At 46.8% G+C, this 24,145-nt stretch overlaps 1 protein-coding gene across 1 annotated transcript in view; it reads left to right on the forward strand.

The window, feature by feature from the left end:
• The first annotated feature begins 419 nt into the window (after nt 1-419).
• LOC120936001 (antileukoproteinase-like) overlaps nt 420-24,145 on the forward strand; it is a 29,792-nt gene continuing 6,066 nt past the window's right edge. The window contains exons 1-4 of the mRNA XM_040348074.1: nt 420-639; nt 10,061-10,213; nt 11,898-12,047; nt 19,357-19,500. Of these exons, the coding sequence (XP_040204008.1) occupies nt 534-639; nt 10,061-10,213; nt 11,898-12,047; nt 19,357-19,500 (553 nt within the window). The 5' untranslated portion in view covers nt 420-533. The remainder of the gene's footprint in view (nt 640-10,060; nt 10,214-11,897; nt 12,048-19,356; nt 19,501-24,145) is intronic.

Genomic DNA, 24,145 nt, shown 5'->3' on the forward strand with positions numbered 1-24,145 from the left:
CCAAAACGGGGTCTCTGTGACCCCAGGTCGCTGAGCTACTACCCTCAAAGCTCGATCTTTTTTTTTTGTGTTCATCGCTAGAAAGGCTCTGTGTCACCTGACTGCACATCCCTGCAATAATATCGTTATAGGGACACGGTTTTGCATTTAGCCTTTTTTTCTAGTGATCAAGTGTACAATCCCCAAAAAAGCCCAAGGCAAAGTACTGCATGTTCCATCATATGAAGCATCTTCTTTTGCAATCATCTACTATTGTAAAGGAGCAGATTCTTCCCTGTTCTCGTGCCTTCCTTCCTTCTTCCTTATACAAGCCAGAGGCCAAGTAAATTCATCAATGTCATTATTACCCAGTTATGTTATCAGAATTTGCCTAAGCGGCAAAGTACGTAAGAAGCTTCTTCCTTGGCAATCGTCCATCCCGTAGTGCCAAGTTCTACCTTCTTCACGGTGCGTCCCTTCATTCCTTCTCATTTGGTCTATATAGGAGCCTCCTCGTCTCACTGACATCTCAGAGAGATTTCTGGACAACGAAGATGTCTCCACAAACTGGATCCCGTCTGCTACTCCTCCTGTTCTGTGCAGGAGCCATTGCTGTCGGTCTAACCACTGCACACCCCACCGAGGATCAAGAAGATTTGGGTAAGAATACAAAATGATGTAAAATACTGGTAATGACTCAACCAACTTATAAATGTATATGTCTTGAATATATTATTATAGCAAATAATATGTAAGCAAACCTATTACATTTCTAGAGTGTTGTGTAATGTATACAGTATAGTCATTATTCATCAATGAGAATGGGTGCAAAACCTCTTCCAATACTTTGTTAATTTGTTCTGGGATAGGGAAGTAATGGTCAACTTAGAAAAAATGGTAGAGTTAAAGGTTATGGGACTTTAAATATGCCAAATTAGACCGCTGAACAAGTAAAATGGTATATAAATGTTATTGTTGTACATGTAAAGGTAAAGAAGAGAAAGAAAAAAATATATATGACAAAATTAGTGTTTAAAAACACTTTTGTATATAGAACCTGATAGTAAATACAAAAATGACATCAGTATAATATATACTGTGACAGGAAGTCAGGTAAATCTGTGGGTGTTGTCACAGACGGGACATACATTTCTGCCTTGTTTAGACAATTCACCAATTGTTATTAGGCGTCGGCTGAAAACGTAGCCAAAAAAAGGCTAAAGGCCAGTGGAAGACTTCAGATGTTCAGAATGAGGCAATTAAGGCCTCTATAAGTAGTCCAGAGGATTACCACTGATTTGCTGCATGCTGAGGCTTTCTGAGTGAAAGAGAGCAGTACTGAAAGTCTTCTGAGGAGGTGAGAAGAGGATTGATTTTTCTGTGTGATAAAAATCAAAAGACTATTGTTTTTCTGCTGTATGACCAGCAGTGTCTGCCCAGCACTAGGCTGTGCCAGACCCCATAGATAGGTTCCTGTGTGGAAGGTACCTGTGTGAAAGGTAGACGCCCAAAGTGGCCAGGGTTTATTTTATGTTTTATTTTGTTTATGCTGTTTGGATGCTTGCACTTGTTTCCAGCAAGGTGGAAGAATAAACCAAAATCTTTGTTTTCAACCGTCTTCGAATGCCTGTCTGTATAAATTCAGTGTGTGGTGAACCCATCCAGGGGGTCACACACCCCGCTACCGAGCTAACCCCTTACAATACAGTACATGCACTTGTGAATGGCTTACGCATTTCGTGAGATTCCCCACTTCTTCAGGACCGTACATGTATTCTAGATGCATTGTATATAAAGTTCTTACAAGAGTTCAAAATGGTTGGTTGTCCACCACTACAACAGAGGTGAGGAATAAGAGGACTGTCTCAAGATGTTTTGTCTACTGGCCCATGGGATGAGATCCAGACCCAATGAAGTAGAGGTAAGTATTAATTGAGTTGGTCTACCAGCCCACAAGATAAAATCTAGACCTAATGTAAATAAAGGTAAATGCTCAAAAATATGTATCAGATGTATATAAAGTAAGTGTACACCAAAAGAGTATAAATCACTTGTATGTTTGAAAAAAGAAATATATCCATATACTGCTGGACCCAGTCATCTTCATGGAAATACCATGTGCTGGAATTGCAGTGAGCCCATATCAACCTTTCCCCTGGCAAGTTATAATGGTCAACTTACTTGCTATAAGGGGCCTTAAGTACCAATCAATACCACCAAGGGCCGCACTTAGGCCCAGATTCACAACCGAGATACGACGGCGTATCTCCAGATACGCCGTCGTATCTCTGCGTTGCGCCGTCGTATCTATGCGCCTGATTCATAGAATCAGTTATGCATAGATATCCATTAGATCCGACAGGCGTAAGTCTCTTTTTTTTTTGACCGCTAGGTGGCGCTCCCATTGAATTCCGTGTCAAATATGCAAATTAGCTAGATACGCGAATTCCCGAACGTACACGCGGCCAACGCAGTAAAGTTACGATGTTTACATTAGGCTTTTCCCAGCGTATAGTTGCCCCTGCTATATGAGGCATAAGTGCGGCGTACCAATGTTAAGTATGGCCGTCATTCCCGAATCGAAATTTGAAAAAGTTACGTCGTTTGCATAAGTCGTGCGTGAATGGGGCTGGACGTCATTTACGTTCACGTCGAAGCCAATGACGTCATTGCAGCGTACTTTGGAGCAATGCACACTGAAAAATTCCACGGACGGCGCATGCGCCGTTCCGCAAAAACGTCAATCACGTCGGGTCACAGTAGTTTAACATAAAACACGCCCCCCGATCCAAATTTGAATTAGGCGGGCTTACCCTGGCCGATTTACGCTACGCCGCAGCAACTTACGGAGCAAGTGCTTTGAGAATACAGCACTTGCCCGTGTAATGCCGCGTACACACCATCACTTTATGTGATGAAAAAAAACTACACTTTCTGTGAAGTAAAAAATGACGTTTTTGAAACTTCAATTTTCAAAGACGAAGTTGCTTACACACCATCGTTTTTCTCACAATGTTCTTGCAAAGTGAGGTTACGTTCCACCACGTTTTACCATTGAAGCTTGCTTCATAAGTAGCTTCTGGGCATGCGTGGATGAAAAAACGTTTTAGAAAACGACGTTTTTTGCTACACACGGTCAATTTCTGTGAAGTAAAAAGTGCACTTTTGAAAAACGACACATACAATTGAAGCATGCTTCAATTTTTTTTGGTCGTATTTTACAAGACATAAAACAACGTTTTCCCCCACACACAGTCAATTAAAGTGACGTTTTTAAAAATGTCATTTTTTTTCATCACATAAAGTGATGGTGTGTACGCGGCATAAGTTGCGGAGGCGTAACGTAAATCAGATACGTTTCACCCGCACAATTTTACGCGGCTGTACGTGAATCTGCCCCATTATATTCAGTTAATGCAGGGCTTTTTTTTTTAGCTGGAACTTGGTGGAACTCAGTTCCACCACCTCTGGTTCAGGCCTTCTGCTCCCTGCTCACCAATGTCGCTTGTAAACACAGAAGTCTGGCTTCGGTGTTTACCAGTGATAGCCTGACTCCCAATGCCTCCCACAGATCTGATGTCCTGAGCAGCTCCCACTGAGAGCAGGATGGGAACAAGGGAGATGCAGGTGTCCAGGGTGCATTGTGGATGCCGACACCCCCACTAGATGATCTCCCTGCAAGTGAGAGAGGAGGAGTCACCTACATTGTGCGGGGAGGTAGTAGAGCCAGATGGGTGCTTTAGTTAATACAGCAAAAAAAGTTAGACATGTGGAAGATGGTGGAGCTTTTAAGGGGAAGGAATGGGTGAAGTGGAGGAGGAGTCACATGCAGAGATCAGGAGATCAGGAGTGAAAGTAAGATGTGGATGGGAGATGCAGAGGTAAGCAGCTGTGGAAGAAGGCTGAACTAATGCGTTCTGTGTGTAGCGCACGCCCTAGAACTCTACTCTCTGTATGCAGCTTCAACCCCTAAAACTCTGCACTATGTACATAGCACACCCCCAAACTCTGCATCCCTGAGTTAATGTAATGTTGCAGAAAGCTGTCAATGGGGATGGTCAGAGCCCAAGAGCATGCTATAATTAGATGGTCAAAGACTACTGACCTGCTACAGAGATGTCAGAGCCTAGGGCAGTGATGGCGAACATTGGCACCCCAGATGTTTTTGGAACTGACATTTCCCATGATGCTCAACTACACTGCAGAGTGCATGAGCCTCATGGGGAAATGTAGTTCCAAAACATCTGGGGAAACTAAGGGACCAAGGTTTCGCCATCACTGGCCTAGGAGTCATGCTTAATAGATTGTAAAAAAACTGTTGGCATGCTACAGAGAGTAGTCAGAGCCTAGCAGCATGCTATAATAGATGGTCAAAGACGGTTGACATGCAACAGGAGATGGTTAGAGCCTACGAGTACGCCATAATGGATGGTCAAAGACTGCTTATATGCTATAAGAGATAGTCAAAGCCTAACAGCCTGTTATATTCTCCTGCATCATATCAGCAGTCATTGGCCATGAATTATAGCATGGTCTTTTGCTCTGACCATCTCCTGTGGCATGATGGCCTAATAGCATGCAATAATAGATGATCAAAGACTGCTAATATGCTACAGGAGATGGTCACAGGGGCGGACTGACAACTCATGGGGCCCCCGGGCAATAGAAGATTATGGGGCCCCGGGCAATAGAAGATTATGGGGCCCCAGGCAATAGACGATTATGGGGCCCCGGGCAACAGAAGATTATGGGGGCCCCCGGGCTTACAGATGGCCACCACGCCAGAAGGCAGTGCAGAGGCAGGGGGCTAAAATCTCAGGATTTTCACATCAAAAACATGTCGGTTTCGGACATATCAGGGACAGATTTTTACATACTGTCCCTGATGGGGCCCTCTAGTGGCATGGGGTCCTCGGGCACTGCCCGAGTGACTCAATGGTCAGTCCGCCCCTGGATGGTCAGAACCTATGAACATGCTGAAATAGTTGATGAAAGGCTGCTGACATGCTACAGGAGATGGTCAAAGCCTCCGAGCATGCTATAATAGATGATCAAAGACTTTTGATATGCTACAGGAGATGGTAGGGATATAGGGAAAGACGATCAATGACGTCACAAGTCCAGCCCCGTCCCCTACAATTAGAAACACATATGGGGTCACACATAACCCCTACAGCGCCCCCTAGTGTTTAACTCCTAAACTGCAATAGCACTTATAGCACTTTTTGCTGTGAAAATGACAATGGTCCAAAAAATGTGTCAAAATTGTCCGATGTGTCCGCCATAATGTCGCAGTCACAAAAAAATCGCTGATCGCTGCCACAACTACTAAAAAAAAAAAATGATTAAGTATAAATGCCATAAAACTAATCCCCTATTTTGTAAACGCATGGCTAGAGTCAGGTAGCTGCGCGCATTATTACGGCGGAGCGTAGCGTATCGTATTTACGCTGCGGCCGCCGTAAGTTATAGAGGCAAGTGCTGTATTCACAAAGCACTTGCCTCCTAACTTTGACGGCGGCGTTACCGTAAATTGGGGCCGGCATAAGCGCGCCTAATTCAAATGAGGATGAGGGGGGCATGTTTTTATTTAAATTAAATGTTGACCCCGCGTATTTTTACAAACGGCGCATGCGCCGTTCATGAAAGATCCCAGTGGCGCATGCTCGAAATTCCGCCGCAAATCGTCATTGCTTTCGACGTGAACGTAAATTACGTCCAGGCCCTATTCGCGAACGACTTACGCAAACGGACTGTAAACAAAAATCACATTTCAAAGCAGGAACGACGTCCGATGGGGACTTAACATTGGCTGCGCCTCCTAATAGCAGGAGTAACCTGACGCCGAAAAGCCTAACGTAAACGACGTAAAAAAAATTGCGCCGGGGCGTACGTAGTTTGTGAAATCAGCGTATCTAGGTCATTTGCATATTCTACGCCGAAAACAACGGAAGCGTAAAAATGCACACAATTATACGCCGCCGTATTCAAGGTTACGGTCGGCGGAGGAAGCCTATTTTTTCTACGTATCTGCCTTTGAGAATCGGCGTAAAGATACGACGGCGCAGATTTTAAATTACGGCAAGCGTATCTGGAGATACGCTGCCGTATCTTCTTGCTGAATCTAGCCCTATATATTTTGCGCAAACCAATCGTTAAACGCTTATTGCAATTTTGTTTACCAAAGATAGGTAGAAGAATGCGTATCGGCCTAAACTGAGGGAAAAAAAATGTTTTTTATATATTTTTTGGGGATATTTATTATAGCAAAAAGTAAAAAATATTGTATTTTTTTCAAAAATGACACTCTATTTTTGTTTATAGCGCAAAAAATAAAAACCGCAGAGGTAATCAAATACCACCAAAAGAAAGCTCTACTTGTGGGAAAAAAAGGACACCAATTTTGTTTGGGAGCCACGTCGCACGACCGCTGCAATCGTCAGTTTAAAGCGACGCAGTGCCGAATCGCAAAAAGGGGCAAGGTCCTTTAGCTGCATAATGGTCCGGGTCTTAAGTGTTAATAGTACCATCATCCAAAAATTAGAATTGAATAGAGATTGGATTTTGGTCCCCAAACCAAAAGCCAAACGAGAGGGGGATAGGGCAGTTGGACTATTGGCGGTACAGGTAGGACAATTATATAAATGCATGTATAGAAAAAAAAGTATACATTTTATTAATACAAGAACAATAAAACACAAACAGAAATATACAGTTTTAAAACATAGTGGCAAACCATATGTATCACCACAATAATAGTCCCCGAAGGGGGAAGATCACAATGGGAGTAGGGGTCACTTGGGGTGTCTCTACTAGTTCCGCGGCCAGTTGCCGCTTCGTCAGGAGAAAAATCTGCAATTAATTGACAAACAATCAATAACTGAACAGTTTTAACAGGCATAGAGATACAATCAAGCCTGGCGTGATTGACGTTTTTTACGAACGGCGCATGCGCCGTCCGTGTACATATGTCAGTGTGCATTGCTCCAAAGTACGCCGCAAGGACGTATTGGTTTCGACGTGAACGTAAATTACGTCCAGCCCCATTCACGGACGACTTACGCAAACAACGTAAAATTTTCAAATTTTGACGCGGGAACGACGGCCATACTTAACATTGGCTAGGCCACCTAGGGGGCAGCTTTACCTTTACGCCGGCGTACCTCTTACGGAAACGGCGTATCTTTACTGCGACGGGTGCACGTACATCGTGAATCGGCGTATCTAGTCATTTGCATATTCTACGCTGAACTCAACGGAAGCACCACCTAGCGGCCAGCGTAGATATGCACCCTAAGATACGACGGCGTAGGAGACTTACGCCGCTCGTATCTTAGCCTAATTTAAGCGTATCTGGTTTCCAGAATATGCTTAAATTTACGACAGAGTAGATTCAGAGTTACGACGGCGTATCTACTGATACGCCGGCGTAACCCTACGTGAATCTAGCTATATGCTTTTAGATAAACTAGAAGTCATCCCCCCTCCCCATCATGTCTTAATTATCAACCATGGGAGGGGAGCAGGAGATACGCTTTCCGTGGACTTCAAAGGGCAAAGGTCAGATAACAAATTCTGGGTTTCAGGTTTAAGATAGCACAAATATGCAGCCCCACTAGACTGGGCTTATTTCCATGTGGGCCGCGTATTTTCGTATCTCTCTTTGTGCTGGGAGCATGGGTTCCTGTGAAGCGCAGAGCTGAACCGCAAATTACGCCAAATGCTGGTGGACTGCAAAGGGGGCATGGCTTTTTTTTAAGCCATCCAGCATTTTGGAGCCACTCAGCTTCCTTATCCAGCCTAATGCCCTGTACACACGAGCGTAATTTCCATCGGAAGAAAGTTGGATGTTTTTTCCGACGGAATTCCGCTCAAGCTTGGCTTAGATACACATGGTCACACCAAAGTTCTCTGAACTTTCGAGCGTTAAGAACGCGGTGACGTACAACACTACGACGAGACGAGAAAAAAAAGTTCAATGCTTCCGAGCATGCATGTTTTTTTTCCCCGTCGTAATTGCAGAAGAACGGATTTTCCAATAGGATTTTTTTCCGCCTGAAAAATTAAGAACCTGCTCTCAAACTTTTGCTGTCGGAAATTCCAACAGCAAAAGTCTGATGGAGCATACACATGGTCGGAATTTCCGATGAAAAGCTCACATCAGACTTTTGCTGGCACAAATTCCGCTCGTGTTTATGGGGCATTAGGCTTCACAAAGGAGCAGGGCAGCACTGAAACATGTAGCCAAGCCTCCTTCACATTCTACTGGAGTACTGTGTTACAGTCTGGTGCTGCGATCCACAGAGACTCGCACTATATGGACAAACTTTATAGACCCATAACCATCACTGTGGCTATAACATTCTCTACTCTTCTGGTAAGGCTTTCCCCATGATTTTGGACAGGTCTGTGGGAATTTGTGCCCATTTGTGAAGTCAGGCACTGATTTTGGAAGAAAAGACCTGGCTCCCAACCAGTGTTTCAATTCATCCCAAAAGTGTTCAGTAGTGTTGAAGTCCAAAAGGTATTCAGTAGGGCTGAAGTCCAAAAAAAATCAGTAGGGTTGAAGTTCAAAGGTGTTTAATAAGATTGAGGTCCAAAGGTGTTCAGAAGGGTTGAGGTCCAAAGGTGTTCAGTAGCGTTGAAGTTCCTAGGTATTTAGTTGGGTTGGGGTCCAAAGATGTTCAGTAGGGTTGAGGTCCAAAGATGTTCAGTAGGGTTGAGGTCCAAAGATGTTCAGTAGGGTTGAGGTCCAAAGATGTTTAGTAGGGTTGAGGTCCAAAGATGTTCAGTAGGGTTGAGGTCCAAAGATGTTCAGTAGGGTTGAGGTCCAAAGATGTTTAGTAGGGTTGAGGTCCAAAGATGTTCAGTAGGGTTGAGGTCCAAAGATGTTCAGTAGGGTTGAGGTCCAAAGATGTTCAGTAGGGTTGAGGTCCAAAGATGTTCAGTAGGGTTGAGGTCCAAAGATGTTCAGTAGGGTTGAGGTCCAAAGATGTTCAGTAGGGTTGAGGTCCAAAGATGTTCAGTAGGGTTGAAGTCCAAAGATGTTCAGTAGGGTTGAGGTCCAAAGATGTTCAGTAGGGTTGAGGTCCAAAGGTGTTCAGTAGGGTTGAAGTCCAAAGATGTTCAGCAGGGATAAGGTCTAAAGGTGCTTAGTAAGGTTGAAGTTCATAGGTGTTTTGTATTGTTGAGATCCAAAGTTGTTAAGACAGGTTAATGTCCAAAGGTGTTCAGTAGGGTTGAGGTCCAAAGATGTTCAGTAGCATTGAAGTTCCTAGGTATTTAGTTGGGTTGGGGTCCAATAGTGTTCAGAAGGGTTTAACTCCAAAGGTGTTCAGTAGGGTTGAGGTCCAAAGATGTTTAGTAGGGTTGAGGTCCAAAGATGTTCAGTAGGGTTGAGGTCCAAAGATGTTCAGTAGGGTTGAGGTCCAAAGGTGTTCAGCAGGGTTGAGGTCCAAAGATGTTCAGTAGGGTTGAGGTCCAAAGATGTTCAGTAGGGTTGAGGTCCAAAGGTGTTCAGCAGGGTTGAGGTCCAAAGATGTTCAGTAGGGTTGAAGTCCAAAGGTGTTCAGCAGGGTTAAGGTCTAAAGGTGCTTAGTAAGGTTGAAGTTCATAGGTGTTTAGTATTGTTGAGATCCAAGACAGGTTAATGTCCAAAGGTGTCCAGTAGGATTGAGGTCCAAAAGTGTTAAGTAGGGTTGAAGTTCGAAGGTGTTTAGAAGGGCTAAAGTCCAAAGGTATTCAGCACGGTTGGGTCAGTTCTCTATACAGACCATTCCAGTTCCTGGTCTTACCATGTCTTTATGGAGCTGGCTTTATACACAGGGGTGCAGGCATGCTGGAACAGAGAATGGCCTTCCCCAAACTGTTATCAAGGCTGGAAGCACAATTGTCTGTGAATGGAAATGTCTGTCAAAGGACTTTGCATGGCCATGTACTTGATTTTATGCACGTGATTTTGGATGTACAACTTTTATAGTGGTGTGATGATCAGGTATTTACAAACTTTTGGCAATGTACTGGTCCACTTTAAAATTAGGTTCTAAGCAAATATCTGTGGTTCATCTCATAACCCCCTCAGATACAAGCAAACCTGGAACGTGTCCTGCAAATGTGGATTACCCTGATGAAGGCTCCATGTTACAGAATACATGTACAACAGACCAAGACTGCCAAGACACAAGGAAATGCTGCTACTCGGGGGGTAGAAGACAATGTCTGCTGCCATTGGACGGTAATTAATTTCTCTGGGAATGCAATGAAATCATAAAAACATGGCCTGCTCTGCTTTGTGTAGATAAGTAACCCAAGCTAACATTCAACAATATGTGTGAGTCAGAACAGAGGCTCCTCCTCCAAGGTAGTAATCCCCGCCCCATCCCAAAAGGAGGCAAATAAAACTCTGTTGTCTCTTTCTGGGAATCCTTTGTAATGTATTAAGTTAAATGTAATGCACACAGATATAGAACATCAGTCTAAATATATAGGGCCAGATTCACGTATCTGGGCGTATCTTTGTGCGGGCGTAGCGTATCCTATTTACGATACGCCGCCGCAACTTAGACAGGCAAGTGCAGTATTCACAAAGCACTTGCTCCGTAAGTTGCGGCGGCTTAGCGTAAATGGGCCGGCGTAAGCCCGCGTAATTCAAAATAGGCTGGTAGGGGGCGTGTTGTATGGAAATTAATCATGACCCCACGTTAATGATGCGCCTAACGAACGGTGCATGCTCAGTATCACGTCAAATTTTCTCCCTCAGTTACGCCGGCTCAATGTTTAGTCGACGTGAACGTAACCTACGCCCATCCCCATTCACGGACGACTTACGCAAACGACGTAAAATACGACGCTGTTCCGACGTTTCCGACGTCCATACCTTAACATGACTTACCCCTGCTTTATGAGGGGTAAAGTTACGCCGGTCGTACCCTTACGTAAACAGCGTATTTTAATACGCCGGGCGCAAGTACGTTTGTGAATCGGCGTATCTAGCTCATTCGCATATTCAACTCGGAAATATACGGAAGCGCCCCTAGCGGCCAGCGTAAATATTTCCCCCCCAAGATACGACGGCGTAGGAGACTTGCGCCGCTCGTATCTTGGCAACAGTGAGGCGTATGTGATTCTTTGAATCAGGCGCAGAGATACGACGCCTCCATTCAGACTTACGACGGCGTATCTGGAGATACGCCATCGTAAATCCTTTGTGAATCCGGGCCATAAACTTTAGATAAACATAAATAATGTGTCTGGGCTTTACTCATCACCCTTCATAGTCCCAGCCTGCACTCATCACCCTTCATAGTCCCGGCCTGCACTCATCACCCTTCATAGTCCCGACCTGAACTCATCACCCTTCATAGTCCCGACCTGAACTCATCAGACCTCAAAGTCCCAGCCTGCACTCATCACCCTTTTGTAGTCCCGGCCTGCACTCATCACCCTTCATAGTCCCGACCTGCAGTCATCACCCTTCATAATCCCGGCATGCACTCATCACCCTTCATAATCCCGGCCTGCACTCATCACTCTTCATAGTCCCAGCCTGCACTCATCACCCTTCGTAGTCCCGGCCTGCACTCATCACCCTTCAAAGTCCTGGCCTGCATTTATCACCCTTCAAAGTCCCGGCCTGCACTCATCACCCTTCAAAGTCCCAGCATGCACTCACCAGCCTTCATTACCAGGCCTGCACTTATTACCCGTCAAACTTCCAGCCAACATTTATAACCCTTTATAGTCGCAGAGTGATCTCATCATCCTTCATAGTCCCTGCCTGCAGTCATCACTCTTAATTATAGTCCCTGCCTGTACTCATCACTCCTCATTGTCCTAACCTGCACTCATCATTGCTTCTCATAGACCAGCCTTTTTTCAGTTTCTACTATCCTTATTACATCAATTTTCTCTCTCTGCAGCCAAGGAAGATTCCTGCCCAATCTTCAATCCCTTAGAGTGTGTAACTGTCAAACCTGCACGCTCCGAGTGCCACAGTGATGACCAATGCCAAGGCACCGAGCGCTGCTGTAATTACTGGTGCAGAATGGCGTGCACACCAACAGTCCCAGGTAATTGAATTTCTCTTGTGAATTGGAAATTGCTGTATACCCAAAAATATTATCACTGAATGTTTTATAGGTATGCCAGTATTTTATAGAGTTTAGATATATAATTACAAGCTAAAATGTAAATAAGGTTTATATATGTAGAGGGACAGCTGTCGTTACTCATACACATACATGCCTTGCTCTCAACAGTTATGTTTAGAGAAGGTGCTTTACTGCTTAAAGAGGGGGTTCACCCTAAAAAAGATATTCTAACACTACATTGAGCTGACTTCTGACACTGACAGTACGCTGATCTTTTTTTTTTTTTTCGTACATACCGTTTTATCGCTATTTTACCCCCTGGCTTCCGGGGTAGTGAATCCCGTGGGAGTGGGCATTCCTATTCACAGGCTAAGTGATTGACGTATGACATAATCTTCCCCCCGGCACATATGGCGCGTCACGAGTTGCCGAAAGAAGCCGGACTGCGAGTCGGCTCTATACGGCGCTGTACGGCGCCTGCGCACCGACGTTCGGCTTCTTTCAGCAACTCGTGACGCCGGGGGCCAAGTCTTGGGGAAAAAAGTGTGGGAACTCCCACCCAAGATCCACTCCACCACCAAAAAAAAAAAAAAAATTATACGCTCGTATGCATAATTACTAAACCGCATGTTTTTTTAAGCAAGTTCTTTCTAAATCCCGCGATAAATCGCGGCAGACCACCGGAATGTCTCCTGGGAACAATGACAAAAGCTCCCAGGAGACATTGCGGCATCGAGGAAGTGACGGAATACCTGCACACTACCTGATGAATCCATATACAGGAAGCGGCCAGTAACATAAAGGATTATTAAGGTTCGCCTGCCCCTGACAGTGACTCGAGCTGGGCATCGCCGCTTAGTGAAGGATTGGCTCGGGCGGCTCGGCTGCTCTCGGCTGCTCTAGTCCTGCAAAGGGAACTGCGTTCCTGCTGTGAAAAAAGTGCAGGAACTCCGTTCCCACGCGTTCCCGCAGGACTAGAGCCCTGCGTGACACGCTCCAGTTGGAAGCGTTTGGTCATACGTCAATCACTTAGCCTGTGAATAGGAACGCACAGTCCCACGGGATTCACTACCCGGAAGCCGGGGGTAAAATATCGATAAAACGGTATGTACGAAAAAAATAAAAAGAAAAGATCAGCGTACTGTCAGTGTCAGAAGTCATATCAATGTAATGTTAGAATTTTTTTTTAGGGTGAACCCCCGCTTTAATGCAACCCTATAGCGTTCCCCCAAAAACAAGGCATTACCTAGGGTGACCTAGCCTGTAAGTGGATTTCTTGAAGCCGTTGTTCAGCAAGGATGCTTATTGTACTGTCTCGTACTAAGATACTCACTTTAGGGCACTAGGCCACTACTGTATTCAGGTACTGTACAGGGCTCCAAAAATAGAGTTAAATATGTTTAAAAAACATACCTAAAGGTAGAGGGTGCTACACTTAGGAGATGTGTATATCCCAAAGAAGACTTTTTCGGCTCCATACAAGACACCCTACTACACATCACCCCCTTTCGATTCAACCCCAGGGTTGGAACAGTTGTGGCCCAACAAGAATTAACTTGGGACAAGGTGTCTACATTTCCCATCCATCTTAGCACCTGGCCTGTGTTTTACCATAAATTAATATTCCTGTACAGCCAGAATCACCGGTTCACCCATCTATTTGTCTTATTCTTCTGAGCCACCCAGTTGAAGTGAGCATGGTCAGTTACCAGGTCAAAATGGTGCCCTAACAAATGGCATTTTATAGTTTCGAAGGCCCACTTTATTGCTACAGTGGGTGACCGCGATATTGTGTCAATCTCTCTCCCTTTCTCGGCGAGATTGAGCACCTACGAGCCCCATCGCGGGAGCCAGCGCCGAGCTGGCTTGCCGCGATGGAGACAAAGCCGTCATAGAAGCGACGGGGATCCGACTTGGATTCCCGCCAATTCTACACGTGTGCGGCGTTTAGTATGCATTCTGAGAGGGAGAACTCCCTGCCGGATTTTAAATAAAAATCCGGCATGGGTTCCCCCCTCAGGAGCATACCAGGCCTTTGGGTCTGGTATGGAATGTAAGAAGACCCCCCTACGCCGAAAAAACGGCGTAGGGGTCCCCCTACAATCCATACCAGACCCGTATCCAAAGCACGCTACCCGGCCGGCCAGGATAGGAGTGGGGACGAGCGAGCGCCCCCCCCCTGAGCCGTACCAGGCTGCATGCCCTCAACATGGGGGGGTCGGGTGCTCTGGGGCAGGGGGGCGCACTGCGGCCCCCCCCCCACCCCAGAGCACCCTGTCCCCATGTTGATAAGGACAGGGCCTCTTCCCGACAACCCTGGCCGTTGGTTGTCGGTTGTTCCCGACCCCCCATGTTGAGGGCATGCAGCCTGGTACGGCTCAGGAGGGGGGGGGGGCGCTCGCTCGTCCCCACTCCTTTCCTGGCCGGCCGGGTAGCGTGCTTTGGATACGGGTCTGGTATGGATTGTAGGGGGACCCCTACGCCGTTTTTTCGGCATAGGGGGGTCTCCTTACATCCCATACCAGACCCAAGGGCCTGGTATGCTCCTGAGGGGGGAACCCATGCCGGATTTTTATTTAAAATCCAGCGGGGAGTTCTCCCTCTCAGAATGCATACTAAACGCTGCACACGTGTAGAATTCGCGGGAATCCAAGTCGGATCCCCGTTGCTTCTATGACGCGCTCGCTGGAATGTGCTTTTACTATTCCAGCGAGTGCGAGATGTTGGCACCATGTCGCCGAGAATCAGCGCGATGCTGTCGTGCTAAAAACACATTCTCGGCGGCAGGCACTGTAAGCTTTCTTTCTCAATCACTGTATATTTCAAGCTCATTAAGCTTCCTGCTCAGGTACACTACAGGGTGTTCCTCCCCCACCTGTGACAACATGGCCCCCAGACCAACGTCGGATGCATCCGTCTGAACCACAAAATCCTTGGAAAAATCCAGGGCATACAGAACTGGCTGGGCACAAATAGCTCTTTTCAGGACTTGGAAAGACTCTTCTGCTTCTGGGCACCATTTTACCATAACTGAGTGTTTACTTTTTGGAAGATCAGTCAACAGGGTTGCCAAAGGTGCAAAATTTGGGAAAATATAGTAATTTGTTATGCCAATAAACACTCTGACCTGTTTCTTGTTTGTGGGACTTGGACATTCCCGGATGGCTTCTATTGTTTACCGGAAATTCTACAACTCCCCAACCAATAGTATAGCCCAAATACTTGGCTTCCTCTAAACCAGTGGTTCTCATCCTTCTATTGCCGTGACCCCTTGATAAAATGTTCAAAGTTGTGGGGACCCCTAATGCCGCATACACAAACCTTGGATGGGTTTCCCGATGGAATTCAGCTCAAGCTTGGCTTGCATACACAAGGTCACACAAAAGTTCTCTGACCGTCAAGAACGCGGTGACGTACAGCACTACGACGAGCATGCGTCAAATTATTTCCGAGCATGCATCGAAATTTTGCATGTTGGAATTTCCACAGACGATCAGGATTTCCAATCGGAATTTTTTCCATATAAAAATTTGAGAACCAGCTCTCAAATTTATGTTGGCGGAAATTCCAACAGGAAAAGTACACACGGTCGGAATTTCCGACCAAAGGCTCACAACGGATTTTTCTTGTCGGAAATTCTGACCGTGTGGCACAACAGTAAAATTATTTTTGTAGCGTGGATTGTCAGCACCCAAGGCAAGACAAGTAATTTGCACCCCTAACCTGCAGACATTTAAGCCCAGATTCTCATAGGACTTACGACGGCGCAGCGCCATGTACGCCGTCGTAACTCCTAATCTGAACCGTCGTATCTATGCGACTGATTCTTAGAATCAGTTACGCATAGATATCCATCAGATCCGACAGGCGTAAGTCTCTTACGCCGTCGGATCTAAACTGCAATTTTTTTTGACCGCTAGGTGGCTTACGTCGGATTCCCTGTCGAGTATGCAAATTAGCTAGATGCGCGAATTCCCGAACGTACGTGCGGCCGACGCAGTAAAGTTACGACGTTTACGTTAGGCTCTTCCCGGCGTAAAGTTGCCCCTGCTATATGAGGCGCAGCCAATGTTAAGTATGGCCATCGTTCCCGCGTCGAAATTTTAAAAAGTTACGTCATCTGCGTAAGTCGACGTTCACGTCAAAACCAATGACGTCCTTGCGACATCATTTGGAGCAATGCACACTGGGATATTTTACGGACGGCGCAGTTCGTTCGGCACGGGGACGCGCTTCATTTAAATTATACACGCCCCCTACCCGCCGAATTTGAATTCCGCCGCGTGATTTACGCTACGCCATTGCAACTTTACAGGCAAGTGCTTTATGAATAAAGCACTTGCCTGAAAAACTTGCGGCGGCGTAACGTAAATCGGATACGTTACGCCGCTGCAGAGATACGCCCAGTGGACAAGAATCTGGGCCTTAGTGCTCACTGAGTCCTTTTAATGGTATCTATAATCACAGGTAGTGTTACTCACTGTGTCTCCAACTTTGTGGTGTCTCGTAGCAGTGACACCTGTGCCAAAATCAGGAGATAGGGTCTCCTCCAGCCCCTCCCACTTCACATTCCTCACCAGTCATCGGACCTCTAGTCTCTGCTCACCAGCCATGCCATGAACTAAATGGGCACCTGCGAAGAGGCTGAGTGGGCGGCCGCGGGCTCCAGGAACAGCCCAGCTGGGTGGCCACAGGCTCCAGGGATAGCCCTTCTGGGTGGCCGCAAAAAGGCTGGGAGAGCAGTGCGGGCTTCAGAAACAGCCCAGGATACGGTGACCCCTGGCAAATCTTTATTCGACCCTAGGTTGAGAACCACTGCTCTAAACCAATGACACATTTTTTTTGTGATTTGTCATAAAACCTGCCTTTAACCCTTTCGCTGCCAGGCCCTGTGCTCCATTTATACCCTCAGGTAAAAGCACTTTACATGAATGAATAAGGAATCTGTTTAGAAATTCCATTCATTCATAAAATGACAGGGGCGGACTGACAACTCATGGGGCCCCCGGGCAATAGGAGATTAGGGGGCCCCCAGGCAATAGGAGATTAGGGGGCCCCAGGCCCCATTAGGGTAGGGTGACTACATTTCCAAACTACAATTCAGTGACACCCTCCCTTCCCAAAAATCAGCTTGTGCTGTAACGAATCACAGCACAGTGATTGGACACAAGAGGCGGGATTTATGATTTCCCCAATCACAAACAGGGGACGGGGATTGTGCTCCTCCAGGCATTCCCGGCCAGGACAAGTACTGTCAGTGAGTAAAGCGGTGATGTGGCGGCCTTTTTTGGGGGCATCAGATTGGCCCAGGGGGTGGCTGTGTCAGTTTCATTCCGGGACACTGTATTGTCCTGGAATGAAGGTGCCCGGGACAGACCTGCAAAATGTGGGACTGTCCCGGGCAATCCAGGACACATGGTCACCCTAGATTAGGGGGCCCCCAGGCAATAGATTATGGGGCCACACTGTATATACACACACATACAGTATACATACACAGTATACACACACAGTATACATACACACTGAATACACATACACACACTAAAAAGGTACTGGAGAGGCGGGGCAGCTATAATCTTGGGATTTTTAGACCAAAAGGATGTCGGTAAGGGACATTTCAGGGACAGATGTAAAAAAAAACACAGATTTTTACATACTGTCCCTGGTTTTACTGAGGCTGGCAAACCTGATGGGGCCCCCTAGTGTCATGGGGCCCTCGGGCAGTGCCCAAAAGGTCAGTCCGCCCCTGTCTGATAAATTGTAACACACGCGGTAACAATGATCAGCTGTCAGTGGATATAGCAGTGATCGCTGCCTATATCCATTGTACAAGGGGGGGTTGCCAATTCCCCCCAGCCACAACTTCATGCCACCCACACCGCTCCTACCCCCGCAGCGCTCCCAGTCTGACAGATCATAGGAGATCAGTGCAGGGAGAAGCTGCAGGCGGCGGGAGCGAAGGAGAGAGAGTGGCATCTTGATATAGTGCGCTCATTTACCCCGTAGGATCCCAACGCGCTGGTACATATACTAGGGCCAATTTTAGACGGGAGCCAATTAACTTACCAGCATGTCTTTAGAGTGTGGGAGGAAACCGGAGTACCCGGAGGAAACCCACGCAGACACAAGGGGGCGGATCCACAGACGAAGTACGCCGGCGTATCTACTGATGCGCCGGCGTACTTTCAAATCTCCCGCGTCGTATCTTTAGTTTGAATCCTCAAACCAAGATACGACGGCTTCTGGGCTCGATCCGACAGGCGTACGCCTTCGGATCGGAGGTGCAATACTTTGGCGTCCGCTGGGTGGAGTTCGCGTCGTTTTCCGCGTCGGGTATGCAAATTAGGGATTTACGACGATCCACGAACGTACGTGCGGCCGTCGCATTTTCTAACGTCGTCTGTAGTCGGCTTTTTCCGGCGTATAGTTAAAGCTGGTATTTTGCGGCGTATAGATAGACATGCCATGTTAAGTATGGCCGTCGTTCCCGCGTCGAAATTTGAATTTTTTTTTTTTTTGCGTAAGTCGTCCGTGAATAGGGATTGACGTAACTCACGTCGAAGTTCTAAAAATGACGTAGTTGCGACGTCATTTCGCGCAAAGCACGGCGGGAAAAATCAAAACGGAGCATGCGCAGTTCAATCGGCTTCATTTAAATGAAACCCGCCCCCTACCAGCCGATTTGAATTCCGCCGCCAGAAATACACTACGCCGCGGTAACTTACGGCGCGTACTCTTTGTGGATTTCAAAGTACGGCAAGTAAAGTACGGCGGCGTAGCGTATCTCTGATACGCCGCCCAAGTCTAAATGTCTGTGAATCTGGCCCAAGGAGAACATGCAAACTCCAGGTAGATGGTGTCGTGGTTTCAAACCAGCAACCCTTTTTGCTGCTAGGTGAAAGTGCTAACCACTACACCAATGTGCTGCTCAGAGCAGCCATGGATCGGGGGTGTGGGGGCAGTATGGAGGTGATCAGAGGTATTGGGGGGACACATCTGGATCCCCCCAAGCCCCATTCAGCACCTGAAGCCGGCGGGAGCAGCAGATGAGGGATGCCAGTAATAGCAGAAGCCCAGCCTGGGAAAGAGTTAGAAAAAAAGCACGTGGTTCATGGGCGGCATGGAGGATCAACCTACGAGCATGTTCTTTACCAAATCAGGTCTACATAAAGAGCTTTATTTTCTGCATCTGTATCCTATTTTCATCCTTCTTGCAGTACTATCCTGTAGATCTGGAAATCCTGGGGTAAGGTATTATTTGATCTGGCTGTGTTTTGTTTTTCAGTAAAACCTGGAACATGCCCAATTTCTTTGGTACATTGTGAGTACCCCCCACCGACATCAACGTGTCAGATTGACAGTGACTGTCTTGGAAACCAGAAGTGTTGCATCCCAGAGTGCGGTTTGGCGTGTTCCGATCCCTTACCATGTAAGTTACAGCTGCCAATCAATTTCCAATCCAATACCACAGGCTTGGGACATATATACATATATACTGTAAATATGTATGTGTGTATATATATATATATATATATATATATGCGCATCCAGATGACGTTACATTTGTTTACAGAGAAAACCATATACATGAAATACTTGTACAGCTTCCAAAAAACAGAGGCCCGGATTCAGCTACATTTGCGCATTTATTACGGAGGCGCAGAGCAACGATTTTGCCCTGCGCCCCCTCAATTTTCTTGCGCTGCCCTCGATTCACGGAGCAGAAGCTCCATAAATTGCGCGGGCGCGCCGGCAAAATGCCCGGCGCAAGCGCGCGCAATTTAAATGATCCCGTAGGGGGCGGGAATCATTTAAATTAGGCGCGTTCCCGCGCCGATCGTAGAGCGCATGCTCCGTCGGGGAACTTTCCCGACGTGCATTGTGGCAAATGACGTCGCAAGGACGTCATTTGCTTCAAAGTGAATCACTTACGCAAAGTACGTAAAATTCAAATTTCGCGACGCGGGAACGACGGGTATACGTAACATTGGCTGCCCCTGCTAATAGCAGGGGCAGCCTTACGCAAAAACCGCCGTACGTAAACAACGTAAATTGCGTACGCAGGGCTCGCGCAACGTTGTGAATCGGTGTTAGTATGCAATTTGCATACTATACGCTGAGCACAACGGGAACGCCACCTAGCGGCCATCGCAAGAATGCAGCCTAAGATATGCGGGCATAAGAGCCTTATGCCGCGCAGATCTTAGGCTGCAGTCGGCGTAACGAGGTTCCTGAATCAGGAGCACTCGTTACGCCGGGGCAAGTAAGCAATTGCGCTGTGTAACCTATGGTTACACAGGCGCAATTGCTTCTTGAATCCACCTCAGAATTTGTAACCCAATTTTTGGTAAAATAAAAAGATGATGCTGGGCCGAGTAAATAGATACCTGACACGTCACACTTTAAAAATGCGCAAGCTCGTGACAAACTACAATACCTAAAATTGACCATAAGCAACATTTTAACCACTTAAGCCCCAGACAATTTGGCTGGCCAAAGACCAGAGCACTTTTTGCGATTCGGCACTTTAACTAACAATTGTGCAGTCGTGTGACGCGGCTCCCAAACAAAATTTACGGCAACTTTTTCCCCACAAATAGAGCTTTCTTTTGGTGGTATTTGATCACCTCTGTGGTTTTTATTGCTTGTGCAAGAGTGAAAATTTTGAAAAAAATACCGTATTTATCGGCGTATATCGCGCACTATTTTCCCCTTAAAATAAGGGGAAATCGTGGGTGCGCGATATACGCCGATAGCCGCTTCCCGCGCTCAGTTTGAAATCCTGCCCCGACATATACCGAGTGCAGTACACTCGGGTACATTCGGCTAGGCTCGGCTTCGCTTGTGCTCACGCATAAACGTCACAGAGCGTGAGCGCGAGCGAAGCCGAGCCTTGCTGAATGTACCCGAGTGTACTGCACTCGGTATATGTCGGCGGAGGCGTTCAAACTGAGCGCGGGAAGTGGGGACTCGACTTGAGGCGCGCGCTGGAGAAGCCGGGAGGACACCATCGAGGCCGCAGACGGACGCCGGACCGGACGATGGACGCTGGGAAGACACCAAAACTGTAAGTAATAAAATCATATAACATTTTTTTTTACAGGAATTTCGGGGGCAACTTTAGGGGTGCGCGGTATACGCGGGAGCGCGTTATACCGCGATAAATACGGTAAATAAAAATATTGTGTACTTTTTGCTATAATAAATATCCCCATTTTTTTGTAAAAAAAACAAAACATTTTCCTCAGTTTAGGCCGATACGTATTCTTCTACATATTTTTGGTAAAAAAAATCGCAATTAGCGTTTATTGATTGGTTTGCGCAAAAGTTATAGGCCCGGATTCACAAAGCATTTACGCCGACGTATCTACAGATACGCCGCGTAAGTGCAAATATGCGCCGTCGTATCTCTGCGCCGGACTCTGAAACCAAGATACGCCTGAAAATAGGCTTCATCCGACCGACGTAACTTTCCTACACCGGCGTTTCGTGGGTGCATATTTACGCTGGGGCTCTCCCATTGATTTCCTATTCAAATATGGAAATGAGGGAGATACGTCGATTCACGAACGTACTTGCACCCGGCACATAATATACGCGGTTTGTGTAAGTCGTACGTCCGGCGTAAAGTTATTCCCCATATAGGAGGCGCAACTCATGCAACGGTATGGACCAGGGAACACAGCCGTCGTATTTTACGTTGTTTACATAGTACGTGAATATGGCTGGGCGTAGGTTACGTTCACGTCGTAGGCAGTGATTCAACGTATCTTAGGCAGTTGTTTCGACGTGATTCTGAGCATGCGCACTGGGATGCGGCCGCGGGGCATGGGCCGTTCGTTTTAAGTACTTCTATGGCGCTTTGCATTTGCATGGGGTCACGCCTCATTAGCATGGCTCACGCCCACCTCCACCTACGACGGCTTACGCCAAGGGAACCCAGCGTAGATTTGAGAGCGAGTGGGAGCAAGTGCTTTGTGAATACTGTGCTTGCCTCTCTGCGCTGCGTCAGCGTAGCGTATATTCGATACGCTACGCCGGCATAAATATGCGCCGATGTATGTGAATCCGGGCCGTAGTGTCTACAATATAGGGGATAGTTTTATGGCTTTTTTATTATTATCTTTTTTTACTAGTAATGGTGGCGATCTGCGATTTTTTTTATCACGACTGCGACTTTATGGCAGACACATCGGACACTTTTGACACATTTTTGGGACCATTGTCATTTTTACAGCGATCAGTGCTATAAAAATGCACTGATTACTGTGAAAATTACACTGGCAGTGAAGGGGTTAACCACTAGGTGGCGCTAAAGGGGTTAAGTGTGTCCTAAGGAGTGATTCTAACTGTTAGGGGGAGTAGCTACCAGTGACACGTCACTGATCACTGTTCCCGATCACGGGGAACAGTAGATCACTGACGTGTCACAAGGCAGAACAGGGGAATGCCTTGTTTACAAAGGCATCCCCCTGTTCTGCCTTTGCCGACCGCAATCGTGGGCGCACTCACGAGGCACGTGGCGGTGCGCGGGCGCCTGCTGGGCGGCAGATTTAAAGGGACGTACAGGTAAGCCCAATTGCCTGCCCATGCCATTGTGTCAACGTATATCGTCGTGCGCTGGTTGGCAAGCAGTTAAAAATATTTACAGGTTAGGGGGCAGATCCACAAAGATCTGCCCCGGCGCATCGTATCTGAGATACGCTACGCCGCCGTACCTTACCTGGCTTTAAATCGAATCCATAAATATTTTGCGCCGTAGTGTTTCTCAAGCGGCGTAACGGCGCAGAATTCCAATGCGGCGAGTAGGGGGCGTGTTTCATTTAAATGAAGCGCGTCCCCGCGCCGAACGAACTGCGCATGCTCCGTTCCTAAATTTCCCGCCGTGCATTGCGCTAAATGACGTCGCAAGGACGTCATTGTTTTGACGTGGACGTAAATTACGTCCATCCCGATTCACGGACGGCTTACGCAAACGAAAATAAAAAATTCAAATTAAACGCGGGAACGACAGCCATACTTAACATAGCAGGTGTAACTATAGTCCACGAAATAGCAGCTTTAACTATACGCTGGAAAAAGCTGACTAGAGACGCCGTAAAAAAATGCGACGGCCGCTCGTACGTTCGTGGATCGTCGGAAATAGCTAATTTGCATACTCGACGCGGAAAACGACAGGAACGCCACCCAGTGGACACCGAAGAATTGCATCTAAGATCCGAAGGCGTACAAAGACGTACTCCTGTCGGATCTAACCCAGATGCCGTTGTATCTTGTTTTGAGGATTCAAAACAGAGATACGACGCGGGTAATTTGAAAGTACGCCGGCGTATCAGTAGATACGCCGGCGTACTCGCTCTGTGGATCTGCCCCTAGCTGTTTAGAGTTACAGAGGAGGTCTAGCACTAGGATTATTGCTCTTACTCTAACCTTCACAGCGATACCTCACATGTGTGGTGTGAATTACATATGCGTGCCCGACTTATGCGTTCACTTCTGTGCATGAGCAAAGAGGAATAGGGGCGCTTTCATTTTTTTTTATATATAATTACTTATTTTAAAACCTTCCCTGTAACAGAAATAACGGATGACAGGTCCTCTTTATGGAGAGTTCTGGGATCAATAAGACCCCAAACCTCTCCTCTACCTTTGAACCAAAAAGATAAAAAAAATTGATCTTTTGCTTTAATGGGTTCCCGACCGGCCGCCGCAGTTATACTGCGGCAGAATGTCTCCCCATGTAGCTGTACATGGGGAGCCGGGCACCCGAAATTGCTCGTAACAGAGCGAGAACTGGGATTTGTGTGTGTAAACGGGAGAGCAGAGAGATTGTGTGTTCGTACTAAGTATGAACACCGATCTATCTCCTCCCCTAATCAGTCCCATGCCTCCCACAGTTAGAACACATGGAGGGAACACAGTTAACCCATTGATCCCCCCTAGTGTTAACCCTTTCCCTGCCCGTGACATTTATACAGTTATCAGTGCATTTTTATTGCACTGATAACTGTATAAATGTCAGTGGTCCCAAAAATGTGTCAAGTGTCCAATTTGTCACAGTCCGGATAAAAATC

The sequence above is a fragment of the Rana temporaria genome, chromosome 4, assembly GCF_905171775.1.
Source record: "Rana temporaria chromosome 4, aRanTem1.1, whole genome shotgun sequence".
Classification (NCBI taxonomy): domain Eukaryota; kingdom Metazoa; phylum Chordata; class Amphibia; order Anura; family Ranidae; genus Rana; species Rana temporaria.